The sequence below is a fragment of the Urocampus carinirostris genome, chromosome 4, assembly GCF_059441175.1.
Source record: "Urocampus carinirostris isolate Australia breed hairy pipefish chromosome 4, RoL_Ucar_1.0, whole genome shotgun sequence".
Taxonomy (NCBI): Eukaryota; Metazoa; Chordata; class Actinopteri; order Syngnathiformes; family Syngnathidae; genus Urocampus; species Urocampus carinirostris.
This window is the reverse complement of record NC_142352.1, coordinates 25,876,657-25,902,358: the sequence shown is the minus strand read 5'-3', so window position 1 is coordinate 25,902,358 and position 25,702 is coordinate 25,876,657. Positions and strand designations below refer to the sequence as shown.

At 39.3% G+C, this 25,702-nt stretch overlaps 1 protein-coding gene and 1 long non-coding RNA gene across 2 annotated transcripts; one reads left to right on the top strand and one right to left on the bottom strand.

Annotated features, from left to right (window-relative positions):
- LOC148367154 (uncharacterized) lies at positions 1-20,926 on the bottom strand. The gene is made up of 3 exons (XR_015850276.1): positions 20,871-20,926; positions 20,698-20,802; positions 1-133 (listed from the first exon to the last, which is right to left on the bottom strand). It is a non-coding gene; the product is annotated as an uncharacterized LOC148367154 (long non-coding RNA).
- Positions 8,275-25,506, top strand: LOC148367153 (AT-rich interactive domain-containing protein 3A-like). The gene is made up of 5 exons (XM_088333974.1): positions 8,275-8,439; positions 13,396-13,655; positions 15,406-15,687; positions 16,843-16,935; positions 19,963-25,506. The coding sequence occupies exons 1-5, from the start codon at positions 8,282-8,284 to the stop codon at positions 20,148-20,150; spliced, it is 981 nt and encodes a 326-aa protein (XP_088190100.1). The 5' UTR covers positions 8,275-8,281; the 3' UTR covers positions 20,151-25,506.
- The last annotated feature ends 196 nt before the right edge of the window (positions 25,507-25,702 follow it).

Below are 25,702 nucleotides of genomic sequence, written 5' to 3'. Positions count from 1 at the left end.
GGCCTCTTTGCAATCCACATTGTCTGTTTTCAAAATGTGTTGCAGTTCCACTCAAAGTCAGTAGTGTCGCTAGAGCTGGTTGTAGCTGGGATCCCACCCAGTTATGGCTAAATCCAGACGTCATCTTTGGTTCCTGTGGAAAAAAATTTAACACGCAAACATAAAAAAAGGAAACATTATTTGCACTGATTACTCAGCGCTAAGATGAGATAATGCTTTTAATTCAGCGGACTTGGCAAAGTAGGTTGTGTCGACAGCGAATATAGAATGAAGTTTTTGCCACAAATCAAAAGTAACAATAGGTCTAGGCGATGAAAAATAACTGCTTTATTAGTTATTTTCTAACATTTGGGCTGGCCTAGAGTCAATGGAAATTTGTGCTAACATGGCCACCAGTCGTATTAGCTGCTAGCATTACCAACACAGCTGCTAGCTGTCATGTTGGTAACGTGGTTCGTTCCATTAGTAGTCAGCCCCGCCAGCCCATCTGCTAGCATGAGCAACTAGGTATCATCGCCGTACATAAACATTGCCGATAAGTAGTAAAACGCTTACTCAACTGTGCTGATTTGCCAACTAATTTGGATTTATTTTGGTATCAAACTTAGTTGTTCACGTTCAAGTCAAATGTGATTTTTGGGGTTGTTTAAGTGACATTAAGAAAACAATTGTTTCCTTCTAAACACGTTTAGATCTCGATTGTATTAATATGTCAATTAATATAAATAAAATAAATGCTCGCCGACCCTGGTCGAGGTGCAGATAATTGATGGATGGAAAATAAATGCATAAAGGGACTATCAATGAATATTGATACATACACAATGTTCACTGTTAATCCATGTCCTCGGCGCTGAATCCGTCTACTGACACGGCTATAAAACGGTGACTTACATGCTTGCAATGTGCCGACAGCACCGCACCAATGAGCGCCATCCTGTTTCAAAAAACACATCTGTCTTTGTAAATGTGAAGTGTGGCGCTCGCCATTCTCAGTCTCACGAGCAGCTGGCGGGACCACGTCAATGGGGGGGCAGGGGCCAATGTGTCATTTGTTGCGGGCTTATTGTTGCGGCGTGAAAACATGGCTTCCTGCTGACCTGCACTTTAATTCACACATCAATAACCCCTGGCTGATCTCTGACCCTGCTGCTTGTACTAATTGTTTGATGCGAGCTTGATGCCGCATCAAATAAGTGACAGACAAGCACGAACGCAGCTTTTGATCCGTGTTCTGGAAACCAGGAAAAAAGACAATACAAACCCTTTTTTTTCTTTTTTTAACCCCGTCATCCAGTATTTTAGAGTCCCACCTGCTAGCATTAACCGTTAGTTAGCATCACCGTCAAGGAGATTAGCGAGGCCAATGCAGGTGCTCACTATCAGGCAAACCCGTCTATGTTTTATCCTACTTTTATTATTGGTGCTCCGACCACGGAGCACATTTGGCATAGGGTAAGAAGGCGGGGAAGTGAGTGGAACGAGAGTGATTCCTTTATTTCTAGGATGAAAATGATGAGAGTAAAAAAATGATTCAAGGCATGGATAATATATCATAGAGAACACTTACTGTATAATCGGATGTGTGAAACGGCCAGCAACCAAGTAGTTTTTACTGTAGCCTTTCTTTACACCTGCTTGAGTTTGCTAAATATGTAATTATCTCAATAGTAATTTGGTACTATTATTTTACTTCATGTTAACTGGCTTTTCAGATTAGGCGAATACTTTCCGGATGCACTGTATGTTTTAATATTGCGTGTTTGAGTGTGCACTTGTGCTTGTCAATATTTGTCTTCATAAATCCTTTGCTTATCTGCTATTTAAAAGTATGGCCTTCAACTAAAAATATTTGGATATTCTGCTCATATGTTGGTTGTGTCTACTAGTCGCAAGAAAAAAGTCTTTAAGCGCACAGAAAGATGCATATATTTACTCTTAAGAGATGCATTTATGAGGATTTTGAGATTTATTTATCCTATAAAGTAGCTCAGCGAATCAGCTCATTAATTGTGAATTCATTGTCAATCCATTGGTTTTAAGCACCTAAGATTTAGATTCTTTACATTCCAAAAAATGGCAACCGAACAACTAAACAGTTATAGGAATTGTTGGCTATAATTTTTATTTTCGATTAGCAGTTGATTAATCTGTGAATTGATAAAAATAAATGTACATTTTTTTCCCATTGAACAATTTATTCTTTCTTCTTATAGTTTATACAGGGTATATTTCTAGTATAGAATATTAAAAAATATATATATCTGTATATTCATTGGGGCAAATAAGTCTTTAGTGTACCCCCAATTGTGCATGTTTTCTTACTTGAAAAGATTAGAAAGGACTGAAATTATTATTTATTGGATAAATTATAACAAGAACAGACATCTACTTTCAAATTTGGTATGGTATGTTAGGGTAACATATTGAGAATTAATTCATTACCTATAGCACAAATAACACACTAAGAAGTTTACCCATACTATCCATGTGAAAATTACATGTGAAATCAAATACTGATATTAATGTGTAATTTCCCACATAGGTTGCCCCATAGTTTAAAGTAAATGCACATATTTGTTTTATTTACTGTTCTATTGCTGCTAAAGACCTGTTTCTGGTTTACACTGATAAAAAAAAAAGTTACGTTAAATTGAATGTATCAGTTACTATATATAATACGCAGAATGGCCCGGCATTGACAGGGATTCTCCTCGGGCGAAGTTGTTTGGGCTGTTATTTGTTAAATAAGCGCCAGGTAGCCACTTGGAAGTGCCAAAGAGCCACATGGTCGCATGCACCTCCGGACCGTTTGTACACAATGTGCGAACACGGGGACTCCAAGGCATGGTTAACGCTTCGAAACACACAACCAAGAGAAAGCTTTCCAGATTTGAACAAAACATGTTTTATTGACGACTACAAAATGGTTTGAGGAAATAGGGGGTGAGGTCTAAAAAAACAAAGGTTCTTATCCGATCGTAGGTAGGTCTCCTGTGGAATCTGGCAGAGAGAGCAAAATGTTAAAATCATATCAGGCCTGCCTTCCAGCACTCCCCGATAGGTCAGGGTTACATCCTTTCCTGACTTGGCTTCACTCTAAACAAGAGGGAATTCCTCTTCTTACGCTCCTAAAAAAGATTCGGCCACTGGCCCCTTATTGCAGACTTTTGGAGTAATGGTGCTCTCTCTTTCCCAGATTTGTTATCTCTTCTTCTCTCTGAGCAGCTGTTCTTAGATACAGCCGCCTGGGTTATTAGCAGATTGGCCTCAGGTGTGACCACGCCCAGAAGCCAATTAAATGCAGGGCGTGTACTGGGACGTAACGATGGTTCACAACCTCGCCCAATAGGAAAGGGCATTTCACCCAGTACAGCCTGCCTTGTAGGGTGGGACCATGGGTTACCACAACAAAGGCACATGTTTATGAATTTTGTCGGTATTTACTGGGGGTGACTGGACACAAAACCTAACTAAAGACCCTCCGTAAGGCCTAAAGTACGACTGTGTAAATTTTCATGAAATATGTTCAGCTGTTTTGGAGCATATAAGCCACATACGAACACATTCAAGCACACACAAATCGGGATTTATACAGTATATGGCTCAGTAAGTTGAAGCCCTAGAAAAAAAGTGTGACTAATAGTCCATAAAATACAGTAATAGAGTAGCTAATCAGAGCATCAAATTCTCATTGCTAGCCCATAACTATTGTGCAGTTGTGGATTTTTGTTCCCCGACCTGAAGAAGATCCATTCGCCCATGCATCCCCATTGCACGTGGCTTGAAGCCATGTCACTAACATGTATCGAGGCTAATCTGGCTGGCCTGGTCGCTGCTACAGTATTTGCCAAAGTCATTAATGAGTCCAATTCCAGGTTAAAGGCCCGAAGGATTTGGGGGGCATTAGCCGGCCAGGCTGCAACTCTTCATACGAGTGGCCCCTGTGTGGATTTACTGGCGCAATCCTTTAAATGAGCTTCATTATACTGCAGGTTCCACCCACTGCTGTCCGTGGATTAGCGGCATGACGCGACCCCCGGGCGCTTCTTACCTCTCCTTCCCCTCTTTTCGATTCTATTTGTGACCCATTAATTTGATTTTATGTTCAGCAAACAATTCAAAAACAAAGAGAACCATTTTTTTATGAATCAGAAAACATTAGAATGTCATGGAACAATCCCATTGAATTGAAATTATAGAAAACCAAGTGGTAAAGCAGATAAGCAAAAAAAATGTGCTGTTTTTTTTATCTTTGTAGCTAGCTATCTATCTACATTTTTAGTTATACACGGATCAACAACATGCTTCTTCACCTCCCTATGGAACTCCATCCAACCGGCCCGTCGCTCCTCGCCACACGCTCCCTCAAGCTTGAGTGCAGATAAGCTTTTGACAAGATTAATGCATCTGTATCAAAAGTCTCGAGCCGGTCGGCTTTGTGTTGTTTGCGAATCCCCTTTTCCAGGTCAAGCCAGATTGCCTTAACTGGGCTAATATGTTTTCCAGCCAAATTTAACAGGCGTGTCGGACACATGCCGGCCTGTTTGCCGCCCTCGGCCTGTGCAGTCTACGGGATTACCGAACCGTTACCTTGTTTGTTTTTTTAGGGCAGCGACACCTCGTGGTAAAAAAAAAAATGTTGATTTTGATAATAGGCATAAATACAGGGTTCATACGGGTGCTTGAAGTCCTTGAAAAAGCGTAGATTTGAATGTTTTTCCCAGGTTTGAAAAGTGGTTGAATGTCGGGTGAAGTGCTTGTAAATTATTGGACTCATTCGACCACGCGTTAAATGAAGAAAACTAAAACAAGTCTGCTTAAAAATTACACAGACGCTACCCTCTGGTGGGTTCACTTTGCCATTTATTTATTCTTCCCTTGTGATTAACTGCAGCAGGCATTAGTTTGTTTGTTTTTTCCATGTGAAGCTTCACCAGTTCAGATTTACTGTAGCTTAGTTAACACAAAAAAAACTTTAGAAGGATTAACTTTCCTTGGATTAAATACATTCTTGGTGTTAGTGGGATCAATAAAAAGAATAACAAAATTAATCAATAATAAATATTATTAACAATATTATAATGTATTACAGTGGGACCTCGCTACTTCACGGTTCGACGTTCGCGGCTTCAAAGCTTCGCGGTCTGTAATGGTTAGAATTTTTTATTTATTTATTTATTCATTTTTTTTGAAGGGGCGTCGCTACTTTGCAGATTTTCACTTTTTGCGGGAATCCCCCTCGTCCAACGACCGTAGCACGGCGCGCCGTTCTCGTTTCCCGGCTTCCGTTTTCTGTGCGGCTTTATTTTGAGACAGTGTAATGTGATCAATCAAATTCATTCTTTAGTTAATCATTTATTAGGCAATATTTGTTGCACCTGTAGGGTTATGAAATGAAATGAAATGATCTGCATTTATATAGCGCTTTTCAAGTCAATGACTTCCCAAAGCGCTTTACATTGTGCTTTACATTTCCCAATAGCGGCCGTGATCTGTGCAGCCATGTAAGTTCTGCTTATTGGGGGTATTGGGGGTTCAGTGTCTTACCCAAGGACACTTCGACATGTAACACGGACAAGCCGGGATTCGAACTGGGATCCCTTAATCCTAAAACGATCGCTCTACCTCCTGAGCTACTGCCGGTTCAGAGAATTTAGATAAAAAATGGAACCCGACAATTTATCAATTAAAAGATTTGTTGGCTATTATTTTTATATTCATTTAGTGATCGATTAATCTGTGTATTGTTGAAAAATATTTTAAAAATATCATATTTAACCGTTTTTTCCACCAATTACAATACTTTTTTATGAAATAAGCAAATTTGAAAAAAATTGAATGACATTTTGGCCATTTTCAGGGTAACAAATTCCTCAAGGTTCTGTCCACGTTTGTATTGTACATGAGTATGCATCACCCTTGCATTACACATAATTTCCGTTCAATATCGTTTGCTGCACTCTCCTTCTTTTTTATGTGCCGAGCAGCCTCAACAATGCTGAACTTGTCTAGCTACTCCATCACAAATGCATGCACAAACAATAATTTCATTGACATTACAACCACGTGACGTCGTTTCTACTCTGATAATCCTGACGGGAAGGAGTAATGCAGGGGGTCTCCCAGGTTTTTTTAAGCTTAGAGATGCTTTTTTTTTTTGTTACTGAGCTACAAGTTCGATGTTGATTTGTATAATAGTATTTTATTTCGATGTTGTTACTATGTTATTACAGTGGTGCCTTTAAACCCCTAAACCCGTTAATTTTGGTATACAAGTTTTATTTGCCCTGAAAATCTTGCTCGCTATAAGAAGGACATTCCAGTTCACGAGCAGTCCCAGAGGCTACCACTAGAGACCGGTCACTGCTCATGACCCTTATCGCTAGCTTTAACCCGTCCGGTTTGTGCATGCAAACTACTACCAGCAAAATCAGTTCAAAATTGTGCTGCTCCTTATTAAGCTTTAATAAACCATACAAATAAAATGTGGCACTTTCTAATAGCTAGACAGACTTTCTAGAATACCCAACAATATGAGCAATCTACAATGACGTTGTCGTCTGCTACCATTGACCGAGATGATCTGGTTTTGAGCCAAAATGAGCAATACAAGATTATTTTTTATTTTTTTATTTTTTTCATATACAAATTGGTGTACGGCATACACAATTTAAGATAACCAACATTAAACTCCAAATTTTTGTTTTGTTTTTCAGTATTATGCTTTATCATTCCGCATACATTTGTAAACTACCCCATATCCCATACCCCTTTCCTCACATGGTTAGTCTGCGCCTTGTCATGAACATATTGTATTCCTATCGCTATTTATTTTTGTTTTCATTGTGTTTTAACCTTTGTGTTTGTCTGTGTAATGTGTGTATCACATGTTTTGGTTGTTTGGTGGGGATAAAAGAGGACATTTTATTGTCTTATTGTACAAAATCTATTGCCTGAAAAGGGCTTTACAAACAACTTTAATTTTGATTCTTATAATCATGGAGGACAAAGGATCTTTTCCTAACACAACACATTCATCTGCAAACAATAGGGTAAATAATTTTTACATACTCTGGCTGTAAGTTTGACATGCCGGACTAAGATGTTTTTGTGAGGACAGGACTGGACCAATTCATGTTTAGGTATTTCCCCTTCCAGGAAAATTTGCTTGTTACACAAGCACAATTCTGGAAAAAAATGAAGCTTTTTTTAAAGGGGTACCACTGTATTATGTTTACCCTGTTGTAATTATTAGAAGTGGGGTTGAAATAGGCTCATTCAACCACTACAACAGGGGTTTCCATCGTGGTGCCCCCGATGGACAATTGAGGTGCCTGCGGACTTCTTCTGAAAATAGCTCACCAGTGCTCGGTCATTGTGATTTTCTGGTAAAAAAAAATTAAATAAATATTGGTTGACTGATTCTAGTTTACTCGATTTTTGATGGTTAACCTGGTGATAACATAGTAATATAGTAATAACTAGATTAATTCTTACAATAGAAATTAAAATAAATACATCCTAGTTCATTGGCTTCATGAACCGAAAAAAAATCTATTAAAGTATTGATGATTATTTTTAGCAATTATTGAAGATTATAGAATGAGAATCTTTTTACATATAGAACAAATGTGTTTTCTCATCTTTCCATTTATTATATTTACCAGAAATGCAATTCCAATTTATGGGTTTTACAAAGCAGATGGGCAAATGATGTGCATTTTTTCGCCTTGTAGCTAGATTTTTACATTTTTGGGATTATATCTAGCTAACATTTTTTTATTTTTTGCTAGTTATCAAGCTCCATTTTGGCCTCCTTTCTAGTTACCTAGCATTTTTGCATTTCTTTCTGTCTATTTAGTTGGATTTGTTCTCTTTAGCTGTATCCAGCTAGCTCCCTTTTAATTTTTACCTGTTTACTTTTGTAGCTACAGTATCAAGCTACATTTTAGCTTTCTAGCAAGCCATTCAGCTAAGTTTCCATTTTAAAAATTCATATCAAACTTGGTGCCCTTTGCGCTAATTAGTGACAAAAACTAGCTTTCAGCTTTAAAAAGGTTGGAGCCCCCTGCACCACGACATCATGGCAGTTAGAAATCAAATTTCCTTGAAAATGACAATGACCCATCCCTTGTGAGATATTATCAGCAGGCTACTCAAGTGTTCTTGAGGAGCTACTACGGCTACTAGTACACCACGTTGGAGACCCCTGGAGTAACGTATGTTTTTCGCCTCTCCCCTCGCCACTCCAGGTACCCCGGTCAACCGAATTCCCATCATGGCCAAGCAAGTTCTGGATCTGTATATGCTGTACAAGTTGGTGACCGAAAAGGGAGGCCTGGTGGAGGTCATCAACAAGAAGATTTGGAGAGAGATCACCAAGGGTCTCAACTTGCCCACCTCCATCACCAGCGCCGCGTTCACTCTCCGCACACAGTAAGAAGCCCAATGCGCTCAGACGCTTTTTACAGTCACTCACAAAGTCATTTGCTTGACTATAATTAGGAGGCGAGCACTGGACTGTGTGGAGGCTGACATTGATTTGCTGTATCTGTTATCAATGAGTCACCATTGTCGGGGATTCGCAATTACTGAAAATGTCGACATTTTCTATTTAGATGTCTCAGAAACTTTAAAACTAATTCAGTAGCAAATTTGATGAATTGACCTGTCTAAATAATGAAAAACTCGGTCGACGTGACACATCTATTAAAACAGACGACATAAAAAAGGTTTTATGGGCCAAAATTTAAGTAAAATTGGTTTATTGTACTCCATTTTCACAGTTAATGAGGTGAATTTCTGCGAAGTAGGAACTTTACACAGTGTGTGTGTGCGTGCGTGTGCGTGTTTATGTATGTATGTGTATATAGATATATATATATATATATATATATATATATATATATACACAGTGGGACCTCGCTACTTTGCGGTTCGACATTCGCGGATTCAGAGCTTCGCGGTCTGTAATGGTAAAAAAATATATATATTTTTTTTTTTAAGGGGCGTCGCTACTTTGCAGATTTTCACGTTTTGCGGGAATCCCCCTCGGCCGACGACCCTAGCACGGCGCGCCGTTCTCATTTCCCGGCGCGCGGTTTTGGTGCAGCTTCCGCTTCACCGCCCCCCTAACCCCACAGGTCCCCCCTACCCCTTTCCCCCGCGGCCGCCCGTCCGTCGGCCGGAGCCATCGAGGGCCGTGTAGCGCCATGTAGAGCCATCGCGGCCCGAGCGGGAGACGCCGGGCGCCGGTGTTATGCCCAAATCCGACTCCCGTACAAAATCCTCCCCCCCTCGCGTGAACGCGCATTCTGCTGCGCTTCCGACAGGCCGGACTCCGCGCGGAGCGCCCGACTCGGTCGGCTTGTCGCGATGTCGTGCGTATCGCGCCTGAAAGTACCCGCGCCACGGGTTAGGGGCTCGCTCGCGACCCTAATAACGATAAGCGGTGCAGATGATGGGATGAGATTTTTTTTTTTTTTTTTGAAGGGCCGTCGCTACTTCGCAGGTTTTCAGTTTTTGCGGGTGGTTTTGGTCCCATTAACCGGGTCTAAAAAAATAATAATTTAATTATTTATTTATTTATTTTTATATATATATATTTTTTTTTATATAAGGTGCGCCGCTACTCCGCAGATTTTCACTAATCGCGGGTGGTTTTGGTCACCATTAACCGCGATAACCGAGGTCTTACTGTATATATACTGTATATATATATGTATATATATATATATATATATATATATATATATGTACATACAATGAGTTGGAAGTCAGCAAAAATTTGTGCAAGATTTTTTCTCAATTGGATTTAATTCGGATTCCTTTTTTGCAGTGCAATTTAAAATAGATTCATCAAGCTATAGGTTATTAAAAATACTATACTTAATCTTCAACGGATAAGTAGTACATAAAAAGAAAAACGGATAACCTGCTGTCACATACTAGTATGTATGGACTAAAACTGTTCAATTTTGTATATAACTCTACACACCTGCAAATGATTCATGAGGCTGTTAAGTCTCCCAGCCTGGTTCATTACTCAAAAGCGCCATCATGGATAAGACTGCTGACCTGACTGTGGTCCAGAAGTCCACCATTGACACACTCAAGCAGGAGGGCAAGACACAGATAAAGATAGACATATACGTATATATAAAGTGTGTGTGTACCATAGCATAACACGTGGAATCTGTTTACTCACGCACTTTACAATTTCCCCAGTCTCTAGGTCGTTATTTTAATGCCGCAAAGTTCTGAGGCACTTGTAATACAGAGACGAATGAAATACACAACTCCACCTTGCTTACTCAAAAAGCCTCATGTGTATAAAGTATGTTGATTTCTCCAGGACAATTTAGTTTTTTTTGTGCCCTCAGGACAAAAAACAGCAATACATATGTAATAGATGCAACAGTTGTAGCCATCCATATGAAGTGTAAGTCTATGCTTGAGGCAAGCCACATACAGTATAGCCAAGTTATAAACAGACAAGGTACAGCAATGAAGCCCACTTTTGGAGCGAGAGCAAACAAGCAGATCTTGTAGTGTCAGACTGAGCTGAATTTCACACGACTTCTAATAATTACAACCTGGGCGACGTACTAATAACAGAGTAATAACATGATAAGTTGTTATTTTACAAATGTTGAGCTAGCTGGTAGCCCATCATGCTTATCGGTCACAGAAAAAGTATCTCTCAGCTTCAAAAAAGTTGCTAACCTCTGCTGAAAACGAATCACAAATTTCAAATTTAAATAAAATTACTTATGTCTATTATTACTCTTCTGGCTTGCGTTATGTATGTGAACCCTCATGCCCCAACTTGCCCAGTTTAGCTACTGGCACGTTTGTGCGGAATCTCGCCACTGTTTGTAAACACGCCGAACGTCTCCTCCTACTTTCAGTTCTCGCGTCCCATTCCCAGAGTCCATTACATCACATCGATCGATCCCCGTCGATTTATCGTTGCCATCGGTCGGGTTCTGAGTCCACAGCTGAGGCATTTTGATTGACAGTTCCCGGCTGGGGACCGCTTCAGTCGCCGCTGGCCGCCGTACGTTTATGAAAGCTAGAATGGACTATCCCCCCACAATGTCGACTAATAAGAACGGCCTAATGAAGCCTCATGTATTTTTAACGTGCTCGGCAGGTTGTATCTAATGGATCCTGCGGCTCTTAGCCTTTTATTGATCGGCCGTGATGCAGTCAGCATACATAATAATAGTGCAGGTTCATTTCAACGCGTTCTAATGGCCGAGAAAACACAGAAACCGTGACTGTGCATATACTCGATGACGTCAGACCAACACTCAGCGTATTTCGTACAATTACGGTGCACTATGACACACGGCACTCGTTTTAGCTGCAGAGCTGCTCTCGTTCTGATCTCCAGTCAGCTTTTGTGTATTAGGGCCATTTAGGATGATAAAACACTTAAAAGAAATAAAAACTTTTGATAAATGATTTATTATTTTTTGGGGTTTTATTTTGTTTTTGTTTTCTCTTTTTGCTTTTTCCAAGTGCGGAGCAATGCACAACTCGGATTCATTAAATACAGTAGTTTGCTTTGTCTTAAACAAAATTACCAATTGAATGGGATTGTTCTCATCATATTTCATATGTAAATCTTTGTGCAGTTATTTCGTACAAAAATAAAATTTTTGGGGCTAAGTCTTTTTTTTTTCTATACGAAATGATTTTTGGGGTCGTTTTGTCCCGTAGAAGCAAATATTTTTTGTTGTTTTAGAGAAATGTCGTTACATTTAGGAAGGAGAAGGATTGTCGATTAAAAAAAAAAGTTTTTGTAGTATTAATTTTCCAAAAACAACCATTCTTTTCAAGCAGAATGACCCTATTTTATAAATTGTTTTAGATGTATCTGCAATCTTTAAAAGACTGTTTTGTATACGTAAATCTATGAAGCAAAAAAAGTTAAAAAATGACAAATGGCGAAGGTTTTGACCTGACAGTAAAAATATGAGTATTTGTGAGAAATGCACTTTATATCGATTTTTTTTTTCTCAATGACCAATTATTTGTGGCATTTTTGTACCAAATTTAGGCTTATTTCAAGCAGAACAAACTTTTTGTGGGGTTATTTGAGAAAATAATAGCAAAATCGGACCATAAGGTGCACCTAAAAAACTGAAATTTCTCAGAAATGCAAAAGTACCCCTTATTATTCTTGTGCGCCTTATAGACACGAAGTACGTTAAATAAAAACGGAGATGTCATGAATAAATCCAGTTAGTTTAGTTATGAAACCAGATTTCCCAATATTTGTCGTATGAAATGTCTCATCTCATCTCATTAGCTACACCGCTTATCCTCAGTAGGGTCGCGGGTATGCTGGAGCCCATCCCAGCAATCATCGGGCAGTGGGCAGGGGACACCCTGAACTGGTTGCCAGCCAATCGCAGGGCACACAGGGACAGACAACTCACTCGCTCATTCACACCTAGGGCCAATTCACCTGAAATGCATGTTTTTGAAATGTGGGAGCAAACCGGAGTGCCCGGAGGAAACCCACGCAAGCACGGGGAGAACATACAAACTCTTCACAGGAAGTCGGGAGCTGGATTTGAACCCACGCAGGAAGTTTCCAAGACATGAACTGTGCCGCACATGCGCTAACCACTGCGCCGCCGTGCTCGTATGAAATGTATTATCTTTATTTCCTGATTTCATTTTTCCCCATGTAACCTTCACTTTCACAGCAGTTTTAATTTGAATACTCCTTATAGTCCAGTCAAGTCATGTTTATTTGTATAGCCCTTAATCACAGAGGGTCTCAAAGGGCTGCACAGACCACATATTATTGCAAACCACAGAATATTATGACACCATCCCCTGGTTTAAAACCTACATGAGGGCAAGGAAAAACTCAAAAACTTTAACATGAGGTAAATGAAGAAAACTTGAGAAGGGACTGCACATGAGGTAATCCCCCCTTTCAGGGTGACCCGCCTGCAACAGATGTTGCAATAACAAATCATGAACAGATATTTTCAACATAAAATATAGGTTATTCGTAAGCTATAGATTAGAAGTGTGTTTTAAGCCTAGATTTAAAAAATTCCACTGAGGTTGCTCCTTATATGAAAAAATAAATCCTATAGAATAATATTTTGAGGGTGCGCTTAAAAATATAAAATATGGTAATAATTGAAAAAAGAAATTGTAAATGAATGCAAGTAGTGTATTGCTCCAAGCATTAGAAAAATTTGTTTATTTTGAACTATTTTAGGGTTTATTTAGATAAATTTGAGATGGTAATCTAATTTTTTTTAAATCAAAATGTTACTGCTTTAAAGTGCACAATTGATCCTAATATTGAATTTCTTTAAACTGAAAGATTTGACATCTATGTCTTTCCCCTCACCCTAGATACATGAAGTATTTGTACCCTTACGAATGTGAGCGCAAAGGCCTCAGCTCCCCGGGCGAACTCCAGGCGGCCATTGACAGCAACCGGCGCGAAGGCCGACGTCCCAGCTACAGCAGCAGCCTCTTCCGCTTCTCGCCATCGCCCAGCACCGCACCGCACATCCTCTCGCCTCCAAAAATGCAGCTCTCCGCCATCGGGCCTGGCACTTCCGCTGTCCTCAATGGAATTCAGGGCTCGCCGGGGTCCATCATGAAGAAAGGTAATCAAACCTTCTGCTCACTGGACATCCATCCATCCATTTTCTGCGCCACATCCTCACTGGGGCCGCGGGTAGTGCCGGAGCCCATTCCAGCCCTGGGCAGGGGACATCCTGAAACTGGTTGCTAGCCAGTCGCATGGCGCTCACTTGACATAACATTAGTGAGCCGAACCAAAAGAGCTGGTTCCATTTACAATAATAACACACTTACTTCTGTTATTTATTTCATATTCTTTATTTTGGGGGTAGGGTCTGAAATTTAAGATACGATTGAACATATATTGCATATTGATCTTAGTTGTTTAACCTGTTGTTCGGTTAACCAAGGGTGTTGCAGTGAGAGGCTAAATGCTAAATAGATATGGAGAAATGTCTCCCTCTGTTGAATAATTCAAGAAACTGCAACTTGGTGCTTCTTTTTCCATTGAAGTCTGGCGACTTTATTCTATATTATTATCATACATATAATTCCCAAGTGCATTTTAGGACACCCAGATCCTGTACATATTTAAGGAGTAAAAATAATATTTAAAAGAAAAACACGCAAACATTATTTTTGGGGGTCTGACCATTTATTTTCCCCAAATAAACGAATTTGGGGGAATTTCAGTAAGAAGTTGGATGGGATTTGGACCGCAATAAACATTTAGGTGTGCAATTATTGTTATTTTTTTAACAAAAAAACATACGTAATAATAATTATAAATATTATTGTAACTAATATTTAAAAACAGGGCATCAATTAAAATGTATCTTGTAAGAACAATAATTCAACAAAAAAAAATCACCTGTTACTTCCGAAAAGATACATTTCACCTTTTATAAAATAATTAAAGTGACGTTTCTGTACAATAACGAACATAGTATTGTCCTTATCTTAACTATATAAATGACGTATTTCTAAAAGATAAGCAGCAAATGTTGCTCATTTTAAGTATATTTGTTTATGGAATTCTCTTTAAAATATATTCAATTTGGGAAATGTTGCTTATTGAAAATGTATTTGTTCCAAGTATAAATTACATAAAAAATAGAAATATTGATTAATATATTGATAAGTTATTTATATGCAGCGTACTACATAGATGTATGTGTATTTTGTTCATTAGCATCATTTTTTTTTCTTAAACCAATACGCTGATTGGCTTATATTATGATGCAAAAATTACCTGTCAACCAAAAATTTGAGTATTTGTAATTAAAACAGCATCTAAACAATTATTAACATTGTCTGTAATCAATTCAATAACTGTTTTTTTTCATGTCTCTTAATCAATTATTTGTGCACATTTATGTGAAGTAATTTATAATCCGGCTCAGACAAACATTTACAAAAAGTAATAAAAAAGAAAGGGACCTTATATTGTGGAGTTCTTAAGAGGACCTTTCTGTATAACAGGACATATTTTAGTTGTGTGAAGCCTATCAGCATTAGGTTGGCCACTCTTCATCATTTGGAGCCAACTGACAGACATGCACTTGGGCATTGTGTATAGTGCACATGGTATGCTAGTCCAGGTGTGGTGCGGGACCTGCCCGGGAGGGGCTCCTGAAAGCCTCGATTAATAACACGCTTCCCACGCCACTTCATCTTTGAAGACCCTCGTCGGTTCCTGTCGAGGACTGTCATTACGACAGGAATGTGACCCGGTTGTCAACAATAGGGAAAAACGATCATGTATCACGTGGAGGGTAGCAATTGAGAAGGTGATCTATAAAGGTGGTCTGACAATCTAACCCCCTCTTCCAGATGACCTGACTCCCTCCATGATGGCGGCCAGGCCCTCTATGGCCTTGGCGCTGGGGCAACAGCAGGTGGCGGGCCTGGCAAGAGCCGCCACCCTGGAGCAGCTCCGGGAGAAGCTGGAGACCACCGGGGGCGCTGTGGGCGAGGGCCCCGAGAGGAAGATGGCCCGTCTGGCTGAGGAGCAGCAGCGCCTCATGCAGCAAGCTTTTCAGCACAACCTGCTGGCCATGGCCTCACAGATGCCCATGAATTTGCGTCTCGGGGCCCCTGCCGTCACCCCCAGAGGTAACGGGACCCCCCCTTCGCTGTAAACTAACGATGGGTCGTTCGCGAACATAATAGCTCTATTTAATAGCTCATTGAAGTGAACAACGAGAGCCGGATCCCAATCCATTGTTAGCTGGCTCTCTTTCGCTTTCCTTTTCTCTCTCACATTCTCTGATTTTTGCTATTGTTCATCTCTTATTCTTTCTCTTACTCCCTCTTTCTCTGTTTTTTTCACTCTTTTCTCTCTCTTCCTTTTTCTCTCTCTCTCTCACTTTCACTCTCTCTCGCTCTCTCTATATATAAATCATTCTTTATTTGTCTTTTTCTCCTATTTTCTCTTCTATTCTCTCTCGCTATTTTTCTTTCTCTCACTTCCTCTTTCTTTCTCTGCCTTTTTCTCTCTGTCTCTCATTGTCTTTTCCCCTCTCTATTTTTCTCTCTCTATTTCATTATCTCTATTTCCTCTCTTCCTCTCTCACTCTCTCTGTATTAGTCTTTCTCTCTTTCTCACTTTTTATGGTTCTCTCAATTTCTGTCTCTCTTTCTATCTCTGTCTCTCTCTTAAATGCGCTCTGTGACTGATCTATGAGTGGCGCATCGCTGTGTTGTTTGCTAAGTATAAACCAGGGGTTTCCAATATTTTTCAAGCTAAAGGCTACTTTTTGTTGCTAATTAGTGCAAAGGGCACCCAGTTTTTTTATGCATTTCTAAAATCAACAATTATCATGTCATTATAATGCGATTACCAGGTTTATTATTGAAAATAGTGTTAAATGGACTTAGTCAACCACTATAAAGAGTAATTTACTAGAAAATTACAATGACAAATGGGCGGTGGGCAATCACAATAACCTAGCAATTTTAAAGTTTCAGTGAGGTAAAAATTCACTGTATAGTGAAACAATAAAGGCTATTATAATCTAGTAGTATAATACCTTTTCAACATTAATTGATTTGGTGCATAATGTTTAATCGTTATTGGTAAGCTATAATTAAAAATGAAAAAAACTAAAGAACCGTTTAGGAGCTAAAAGAGACGGCTCTTTTTTAGTGAGCCGAACCAAAAGAGCTGGTTCTCGAAAAAGAGCAGGGATTCCCATCACCCCTGTAAACTTGTAGATTTTTGTAGAACGTTTGGGGAATAAAAGTTTTTTTTAATCTTTTTATTTTCAGATGAGAAGCAGCAGGACATGTCTCTTAGCATCTCCACCAACGGCAACGCCAGCATCACTGTCTCAGTGGAGGTCAATGGCACAATGTACTCAGGTGGGTGCCGCAAATGGTTGGGAATTTTCATTTTAAGTATAACAAAGTGCTCCTTTGAAGCTCTTACTTTTCATGTCATTATCAAAACAACAATCTTTTTGAAACTGAGAGCTATTTTGTTTGGAACTGATAAAAGCAATACGTATCCGTTTCTGAATTAGCAGCTTATGTTTCTACTCTGTTGCTATTACCGTTATTATTCATGTATAATGCACACTGCAAATTTTTTGACAAACATCAGAGCCCAGGAAACAGAAGGCAGTTTTCCAATGTATTTGCTGTGATGTACGCAAAAACTGCAGAACTATCCATTTTCTGCTTGTTAGTCCATTTTCTTCCGTTTATCCTCAGTAGGGTCGCGGGGGTACTGGAGCTCAACCCAGCCGTCTTCTGGCAGTGGGCAGGGGACACCCTGAACTGGTTGCCAGCCAGTCGCAGGGCACACAGAGACGGACAACTCACTCGTTCATTCACCCCTAGGGACAATTTGGACCAACCAATTAACCTAACATGCATGTTATTGGAATGTGGGAGGAAATCGGAGTGCCTGGAGGAAACCCACACAAGCACGGGGAGAACATGCAAACTCCACACAGGAGGTTCAATCTCATGACCTCAGAACTGTGCCGCACATGCGCTAACCACTGCCACTGCAGAACTAATTAATACAAAAAACTCAATGCACTGAGAAAGTTAAACTGCGGTTTCACGGGGGAACACTGTACTTGCTCTTTAGAACATTATTCATACAACTTTACCAAGGTAACAACTACCGTTATTTTCAGACTATAAGGCGCACCTAAATATTCCAAAATGGCCAGAACTTGAAAGTACGCCTAATAACCCAAATACGTCCGATAAGGTTGGAAATGCATACAGCATACAGGTGAAGATATAAACAGACTGTTAAGCCCCAGGGGTCGGGACCTATAGCTCTTTTCACGATTTCTGATTAGATCTGGCTGGGAGATAGTTTGGCCTATGCGCTAATTGAGAAATGGATCAGTCCAGAATATATATGGCACAGTCTTAACTACAGTTTACAGGTACGGTGTTACACCAACAAACCCAATTCTGGCTGTATGTCTTTATGGAGCCTCGATATAGAAGCGCATTAAACAATGTATGTTCACTGTTGAAAACCGGGAGAACAAACTGTAACACCCGAAAACACCAGCAGAGCACCCAGAGCAATTTGATTGGGTTAGCAGTAGGGGTGGCCGTATCTCTTCACAGACAGCGCGCTCCTCTCTCTCACTCACCGCTCTTTGCACGGAATTAAATACATCCGTATACTTCTCGTTTGCTGTATTTTGTGACAATTACATTTTTACAAAATAACTCAACAAATTTTAAGTGGTATATTTGTATTTGGAAATGGGCTCTGCCATTATTATTATTGTATTAATTGTATAAAATCATAAAAAGTCAAACATTGAAATAAAATGTGCTGAAGTAGAGTGTTACCTTTTGTCTGGAAAGCGGGTTTGGCGGTTTTGTTGAATTTTGTCTTAAAATATGTTTCTTTTTAGGGGTCAAAAGGTTTCAGACCCTGAGTTCAACCAATGAATGTTTAAGAATGGAGATAAAAATATTTCAACAAAATACTATACATGCTCATTTACGTATGTTTACATATAGAACCGAGAGGTTATTTATGCACAGGTGAAGAAGTAGTGAGGCTGTTTAGCAAATCACTGTTTTTGGCACAATAAGTAAAAATAGTGTAAAAATGAGATAAGCTCAAATGGCTTTTCAGATGTCATCTGAACTACTGGTAGTCTAGTGTAACGTGTTGGCACCCTCGCTGCCGTGATTGGGGTTTGATTCCCGTTGCAAACACTATTTAGCGATTTTAAACAGCGATACTTACAGAGCCAGGTCATACTGTAGTCTCAATCTCATGCACCTTCTACAGTCCGATGCACCTTATGTTTTAAAACTGCAGTAATCCCTCGGTTATCGCGGTTAATGGGGACCAAGCCCACCCGCGAAAAGTGAAAATCCGCGAAGTAGCGGCGCCCCTTCAAAAATGCTTAAAAAAACGTATACAGGTATACAGTACAGTATACCCCCCCTGTATACAGTGCACCATATAGAATACGGGTAGAGAGAGAGAAATTGATGTTATAACAAAAAAAAATAAACTGTAAAATATGTTGTATGTACATGGAATAGGACTACGGCGAAACCACTACGAACCATTCAGTATGATTGTATTAACCACTCTCAACCACATGCAGCAATCGCAGTTTATTTCGCTTGTTAACACTACCGGTTACGTATTGAAAATAAAAATTGTGAAAATGTGATATTTGATGAGTGTTTGTGAAACGTTTTGGGAAACAACAGTTAAAAAAATGGTCTGTGTTCATTTTAATGAAAGTGAAAGAGCTACCTTCTGACAATAACGACGTTTTAGCTAGCGGCATCGAACGGCTTTTACAACAAATACACGAAACCACACACAATTAGCCGTGTTTAGGTAGTACAAACAACCGCTCGCTTTTGGTATAATAAAGTCAAACTTGAGATGAAATGTGACGGAAGAGAATATACTTACGTCGCGTCGCCGAGTTCCTCCATGATAAACTGAGCGCCACATAAGAAGGGAATGAGGTGGGAGGAGGTAAAGGAGGGGGGGTGAGCGAAGCGGTAACTCACCATGACTAAGCATTGTGTCAGGGCCTCCCCCTCCCCTTCACAACAAGAGTGTCCACACCGTGTCCTCAGTTGACATAAGCTCGTGCTCAATGGCGTCAAGTCAATAAATGCTTTTATTGAGAAGGTAAGGTATATTTTCTACACCCGCGAAGCTCTGAACCCGCAAAAGTGGAACAGTGGACTAGCGAGGTTCCACTGTATATGATGATATGGGGGGTAGGCTATACAATCCAATACGCCTTATAGTATGGAAAATATGGTATATGGCTTTCATAGAATTTATCGTGTTTGCAAAATTCTTATCTACAATTTCTACGTTTTTATTAGCTGGCTTTTTGTTTGAAATCATGTCTTGCGTTGCAGGAACTCTGTTCGCCCAGAAAGCTGGGGGCTTGCTGGGGCCGGCCGTGTCCGCCGCAGCCGCCGCCTCCACCAGTGCCAGCTTCGGCTTCCCCGCGCCTGCCAGACAGAACCTGAGCCCCACGTCCTCTTCCTCCTCCTCCTCCAAGGGCCCCGGTTCGGCCGAAACGGCCCCCAACGGGTCACCCTGACCAACCGGTCCCTTTCTAATCGCCCCCTTACCCCCCTAATTCTCTCCCCCAGGCCCTAACCCAGCATGAATATTTTGTCCCGTGAGAAAGATTACAGACTGTTGCACAACAAATACCTCATTAAGCCTGTCCACCTCTTGGCTGTCCAATCATGAACACACAAAAGCCCCAAAATAGAACATCACAACACAACTATGCATTTCAAACACACACACACACACACACACACACACAAACAAATCCATGCTTGACACAATCAGCACAGCCAAAATCCACTGACAGGTATCGACGCAACTGAACTTTTATTTTTTTGGTTTTGTTGCCATCTTGTCGTCTTTATTTTGTGTTTTTTAGAATACTTTTATTTTCTTGCTCTATTTACATACCTCAAATCACCCCACCTGCAGTGGTGTCTTTTTACCTCAGGAGCTCGACCGTATTTAACCTCACTGATTTTTCTATGCTGTATCTTTCCTTTTTTTTTTTTCTTGAGCGGAGGACAGACGCCGTGGATCGGCACGGGTGATTTAAAGGAGAAAAGGAATACCTCACAGTCCTCGTCGAAGGAGGGCGGAGAGGAGGGCATGCTGCTCCCCTCCTGCGCCGAACCAGGATGTCGGGGAAACAAATCAAACACGCTCCCTTCTTCATCCTATCCCACGGAAGAACTTGATAAATACCTCATGAGACTCTCCGAGGAGAACCACACTGCATATATACCTCATCGGGCGGCCATGATGGTAGAAGCCCCTCTGACACTGACAGACAAAATCGCCGCTGCTGCTGGTTTTTACATCACACACACTCACCTCGACGCTTTTTTTCGATACCACTTTTTTAGGGGGGGGGGCTTTTCCACAATTACGCCTCGGCTAGGAATGTCGTTCATGGGGTTTCCCTAAGCATGCGTACAATCACTTGAACTTGAACTGATTTTTTTTTTCTTTTTGCCTCGGTTTGTTATTGCACAGCTACTACATACCAAAAATAGTGCGTTAGCCGTTGGTTGCTCATATAAAATACAAAGGCTTTCACGTAAAGATGCAAAAATGAAAAGTGAGTGAGAGAAACTAATATGCAGAACACATTCAGTAAATTCTGTAAAATAGTTGCAGACGTCAATGCAATTTATTACACTCAAAACTAAAGACTTGGGTCAAAAATAGCATAGTTTGGGTCAAAGATGTCCTTGACAACTTTTTGGATCAATTCAATAATCAAACGTTAGGGTTTTTTTTCTGTGTTTTTTTTTTTATATCAAAATGGGCTTGTTGTAAATAAATGTCATTATTTGATTCTAAATACTGGTAACCTAATGTATGGGTTTATTCTTAACAAAGAGACCCAGAGAAATGAAGGGGCTAGTTGTGGATTTTCACTTGTTATAAAGAAAATATTGTATTTTGGGAGATTTTAAAGCCAAAAAAATACTAATCGGATGTATTTGAGTCTCCCAAAATCGCCTATTACGGTAGTTTTTAATATGTGAACAAACATCTCAAAATCATTTCAAAATTAACTAAATTTTTGGGATTTTTTTTACTTAAGTAACTCCGAGTCGGGAAGGGGACTTGTTTTTTATATTTAAATTTTTATAAGGAAAAAGACTGGTGTTAAAAAAAGTTGGGGTAGATATGAACAAAGTGACACAATTTCTGTGTTGTATTTGTACATATGTGATAATCGACTGGCATATGTTTTAGGGGGAGAACATACAAACTCCGCACTGGAAGTCTGGAGCTGGATTTGAACCCACATTCCAAAGACATGCATTTCAGGTGAATTGGCCGGTCCAAATTGTCCCTAGGTGTGAATGAGCAAGTGAGTTGTCTGTCCCTGTGTGCCCTGCGATTGGCTGGCAACCAGTTCAGGGTGTCCCCTGCCCACTGCCCGATGATTGCTGGGATGGGCTCCAGCACCCCCGCGACCCTACAAAGGATAAGCGGTGTAGCTAATGAGATGAGATATGTTTTAGGGTTAAGTCAAACTACATTCTCCATTTTATTTACAGTTTTTACAGCTATTTATTTTTAGGGGCTGGGTTGAATTTGTACAATTTTCTTTTTTACAATTTGTTTACTCAAATCAGGAAGCCTGTCGTATTAATCCCAGGTTTGGACCAGTCAATTATTGACCTGAATTAAGTTATTTTTGACCCAAAGGTTTCAAGTGTAGCGAAACATGTATCTGGTGCGAGGTTTAAAAAAAAAGAATTGTTGCCTAATTGTTTTCATAACAAACGGCAGACGAAATTTGACTTCGTTATGTCAATCCCGTGGACGTGTTTTCCACCCAGCGTCCAGAGTCAAGATTGCAAAATAGGCATTGTAACGATAGAAGGATGAGTCATGAGACTTTTTACTGCAGCCGCCATTTTTGGATTACAAGCAAAAATGGAAGATGCCACTACTAATATTTCCACAAACTTTATAAGTTTAGACGGGGGTTTCGAAGATCTGAGTAAAACATGAGGGCGATTAATAAGTTAATTAAGTTTATTTTATGAAAAAATGACGCATCCCTGCGTCTCACTTGCAATTTCATACCAAGACATCTTAAAGTACTTAATATACCTAACGACCACACTCGACGATGTATGTATAAAACAAGATTTGTGCACATAGCTTACACCTGTAGTTAAACGTGTTAGTATTTCTCGTTTATTTTTTAATATCAATCATGTATTAATAAACATCACATCAGAAATGAACAAATCACCTGAAAAGAAAAAAAAGGATGACAGGTTGAAGCCAAAGACTTATAAGAGACCTGTCCCCAAAATAACTTTTGAAACTTCTTCTATTCATCATTTAAATGAATTATCATATCTCACATTGTTAAAACAATTTTTTGTTAGTCCATTTAGAGAGGATCACATTGTTTAAACCACAATGTACATTTTACAGTTTCTGAGGGTTTTTTTCCTCAATCTTTCTCCTCACTCAATAAATAGTCATGTAATATGTACACAGCGTTTATCAAACACAAGAAGTAATTACAATGAAAAATAGATTGTAAAAAGATAACTTCTAAACTCATTAAATGTGCTGTTTTGGAAAAGTATTACACTCGGCCGCCATCTCCTGGCTAGAAGTCATGATTGCAGCTCATGCATCAAGTACGTGCATTTCTTAGACAGGCTCAAATAAACTCTTCTTTTTTTTCATCTTTTTTGGGGTTTTTGGGGGTTGGCGTTTCGACTGTATTTAAAACATGTATTTTCTTATTTCACCTTTTTTAAGCTAGACTACCAAAAAAGTGTGCATGAAATCACTCTACACTCCCCCCCCCCCTTCTGTCCTGCTTCCGAATATGTTGCACGTCCCAAATACCTCTGATAAAAGTACGATAAAATAAGATAGGTGCGGTGGCAAAAAAATATAAAGGCTCATAGTACTCCCTTGGGCATTGTGAACGCATACTTAATAGAGGAAATATTCTTCTTTCAACTTTTGAAGGACAGCCCAAACGAAGCACTCCACCTTTAATGTTTACTTATTTACAGTACATATATAAACCTTCAGGTTACAGTGGGAACCGGCTTAGTTTTTACCACTCGATCGGTATGCTGTATTTGATATTTCACTGATGAACTGATATCCTACAACGGTAATTAAACATCCACAGTACTCTGGCAATCCCATCGAAGAACAAAATGTTGACCGTTAATATGATTATACTTCTCTCACCTAGCAACTAACCAACTGGTTATATGCTTCAAGGCTTTTATAGGATCGGAGCTTGTCGAGAGTGTAAGCGCTTTGCCAGTATATAAAGTCGTTTACTATGTCCGTGTATGAAATTGCAAGTAAAAAGCCTGGATCTGATGACAAAATGTTGTTTTCAAAAACATACAGATCTATGTTGTTAATTACCCTTATCCTTTCCTCATATGTAGTCTTACAACCCTCATCTAAACTTGTAATGCACGCCAATCAATTTGTCGTTTTTCCATTTTTGCACATGATCCCCCAGAGGCCTCTATTGCCAGGAAAATGAACCAAATTGAAGGCCTATTTTAAACAAATATTTGCAATAGATTAGTGCATCAGGGTGTTTATTAGGTGCAAAACTTGACCTCTTAGTCCCTAAAAACACAGGCCTCTATTGCCAGGAAAATGAACCACATTGAAGGCCTATTTTAAACAAATATTTGCAATAGATTAGTGCATCAGGGTGTTTATTAGGTGCAAAACTTGACCTCTTTGTCCCTAAAAACACAGGCGGCCTCCTGCTTATTCTACCTCCGAATGTGTCAAAAATGACCCAAATAGAGGGCAACAAATGATTGTTTAACTCATAAGCATTGAGTCCTCCGGTCAAAATGATCCTCCAGTGTTTTATTGTCTTACTAGTGAGCGTACCAATTAGTAGTACAGTACATGGACCTTCAATTATGACTGCTCATGCATCATCCAAAAACGTAAGAATCCTTCATTTCCGTTTCCATTTTGCGAATGTTTGAGTGTGTCCCGCAGGGGGCAGCATTGTCCCACTGAGATTCGACGTGTGTTATACTACTAGTGAACGTTGCTAGACGCTGCCTTAAAACCAGTCTGTATGATTTGAATCGTCGTTTTAAGGTGCAGACGTCACATTAGTTTGCTATTTATTTTGTCATTCTCTTGTACCTTAAGGATTTTGTAGTATTTTAATATTCTTGAGAGTGGCTCTACAAAAAAAATCTATTTAGGGATAGAAATGACTGTGTGAGGAAGTTGTATACGTGTGGTGTGCAACATACGTTTGCATCTTTCAATTTTATGCGGGTCCAGTTTGCCGACAATCTTCACAAAAATCTGACAGAAATCTTCAATCAGCTTTTTTTCTAGAAACGTCTACGTGGCTGAGTTGCTGCATGCTAATATGCTGTACTGACACAATTAGCATCATTCAAATACAGACAAAAAGACGTATTTCGCATGTTGTGCTATCTAAAAATAATTAGGTCGAAAATTGACAGAATAATCTGATACAATGGAATTATTTCATCCATTGTTTTGCATTACTGGCCAAACATTTTGACCACATCCAAATACTAAAGACAGCCCTGACAAATTGGGTCATTGTTTATCCAACTCTCCTTCCCCCTGATTTATTTTAAATATTATAACTCTGTTAGGTAAATAAATAAATAAATAGCCCCTGACTTCCAAAAACAATCAATTGTCATGTTGAACTAAACAATACCAAAAATTGTAATCATATTGTTTAGAATAGCCCAACAATAGGATCACAAACAACCCAGAAAATTGTGTCAGTTTGACTCTAGAAAATGATCAGTCCTATTTGTTTAAATTATTAGAAAAAGGGTCATGCTATACTAAACAATCACAAAAATCTGAGTCGTTTGGTCTTTAACAACCTAATATATATATATATATATATATATATATATATATATATATATATATATATATTTTTTTTTTTTTTTTTTTTTAATTATTATTATTTTATTTTCATTTTTTTGATCAAACAACCCAGGAAATTGATATCTGGTGTTTTTATTCTATTTTATTTATTTTCTTTAATATCCCTGCACATTAAACAAT

Bases quoted from the DNA above. Each gene is read 5' to 3' on its own strand.
- LOC148367153 (XM_088333974.1), top strand. From the start codon at position 8,282: ATGGCCAAGCAAGTTCTGGATCTGTATATGCTGTACAAGTTGGTGACC. The intron at 8,440-13,395 runs GTAAGAAGCCCA...CCCTCACCCTAG, and splicing joins GCGTTCACTCTCCGCACACA to ATACATGAAGTATTTGTACC. The intron at 15,688-16,842 runs GTAACGGGACCC...TTTTATTTTCAG, and splicing joins CCCTGCCGTCACCCCCAGAG to ATGAGAAGCAGCAGGACATG.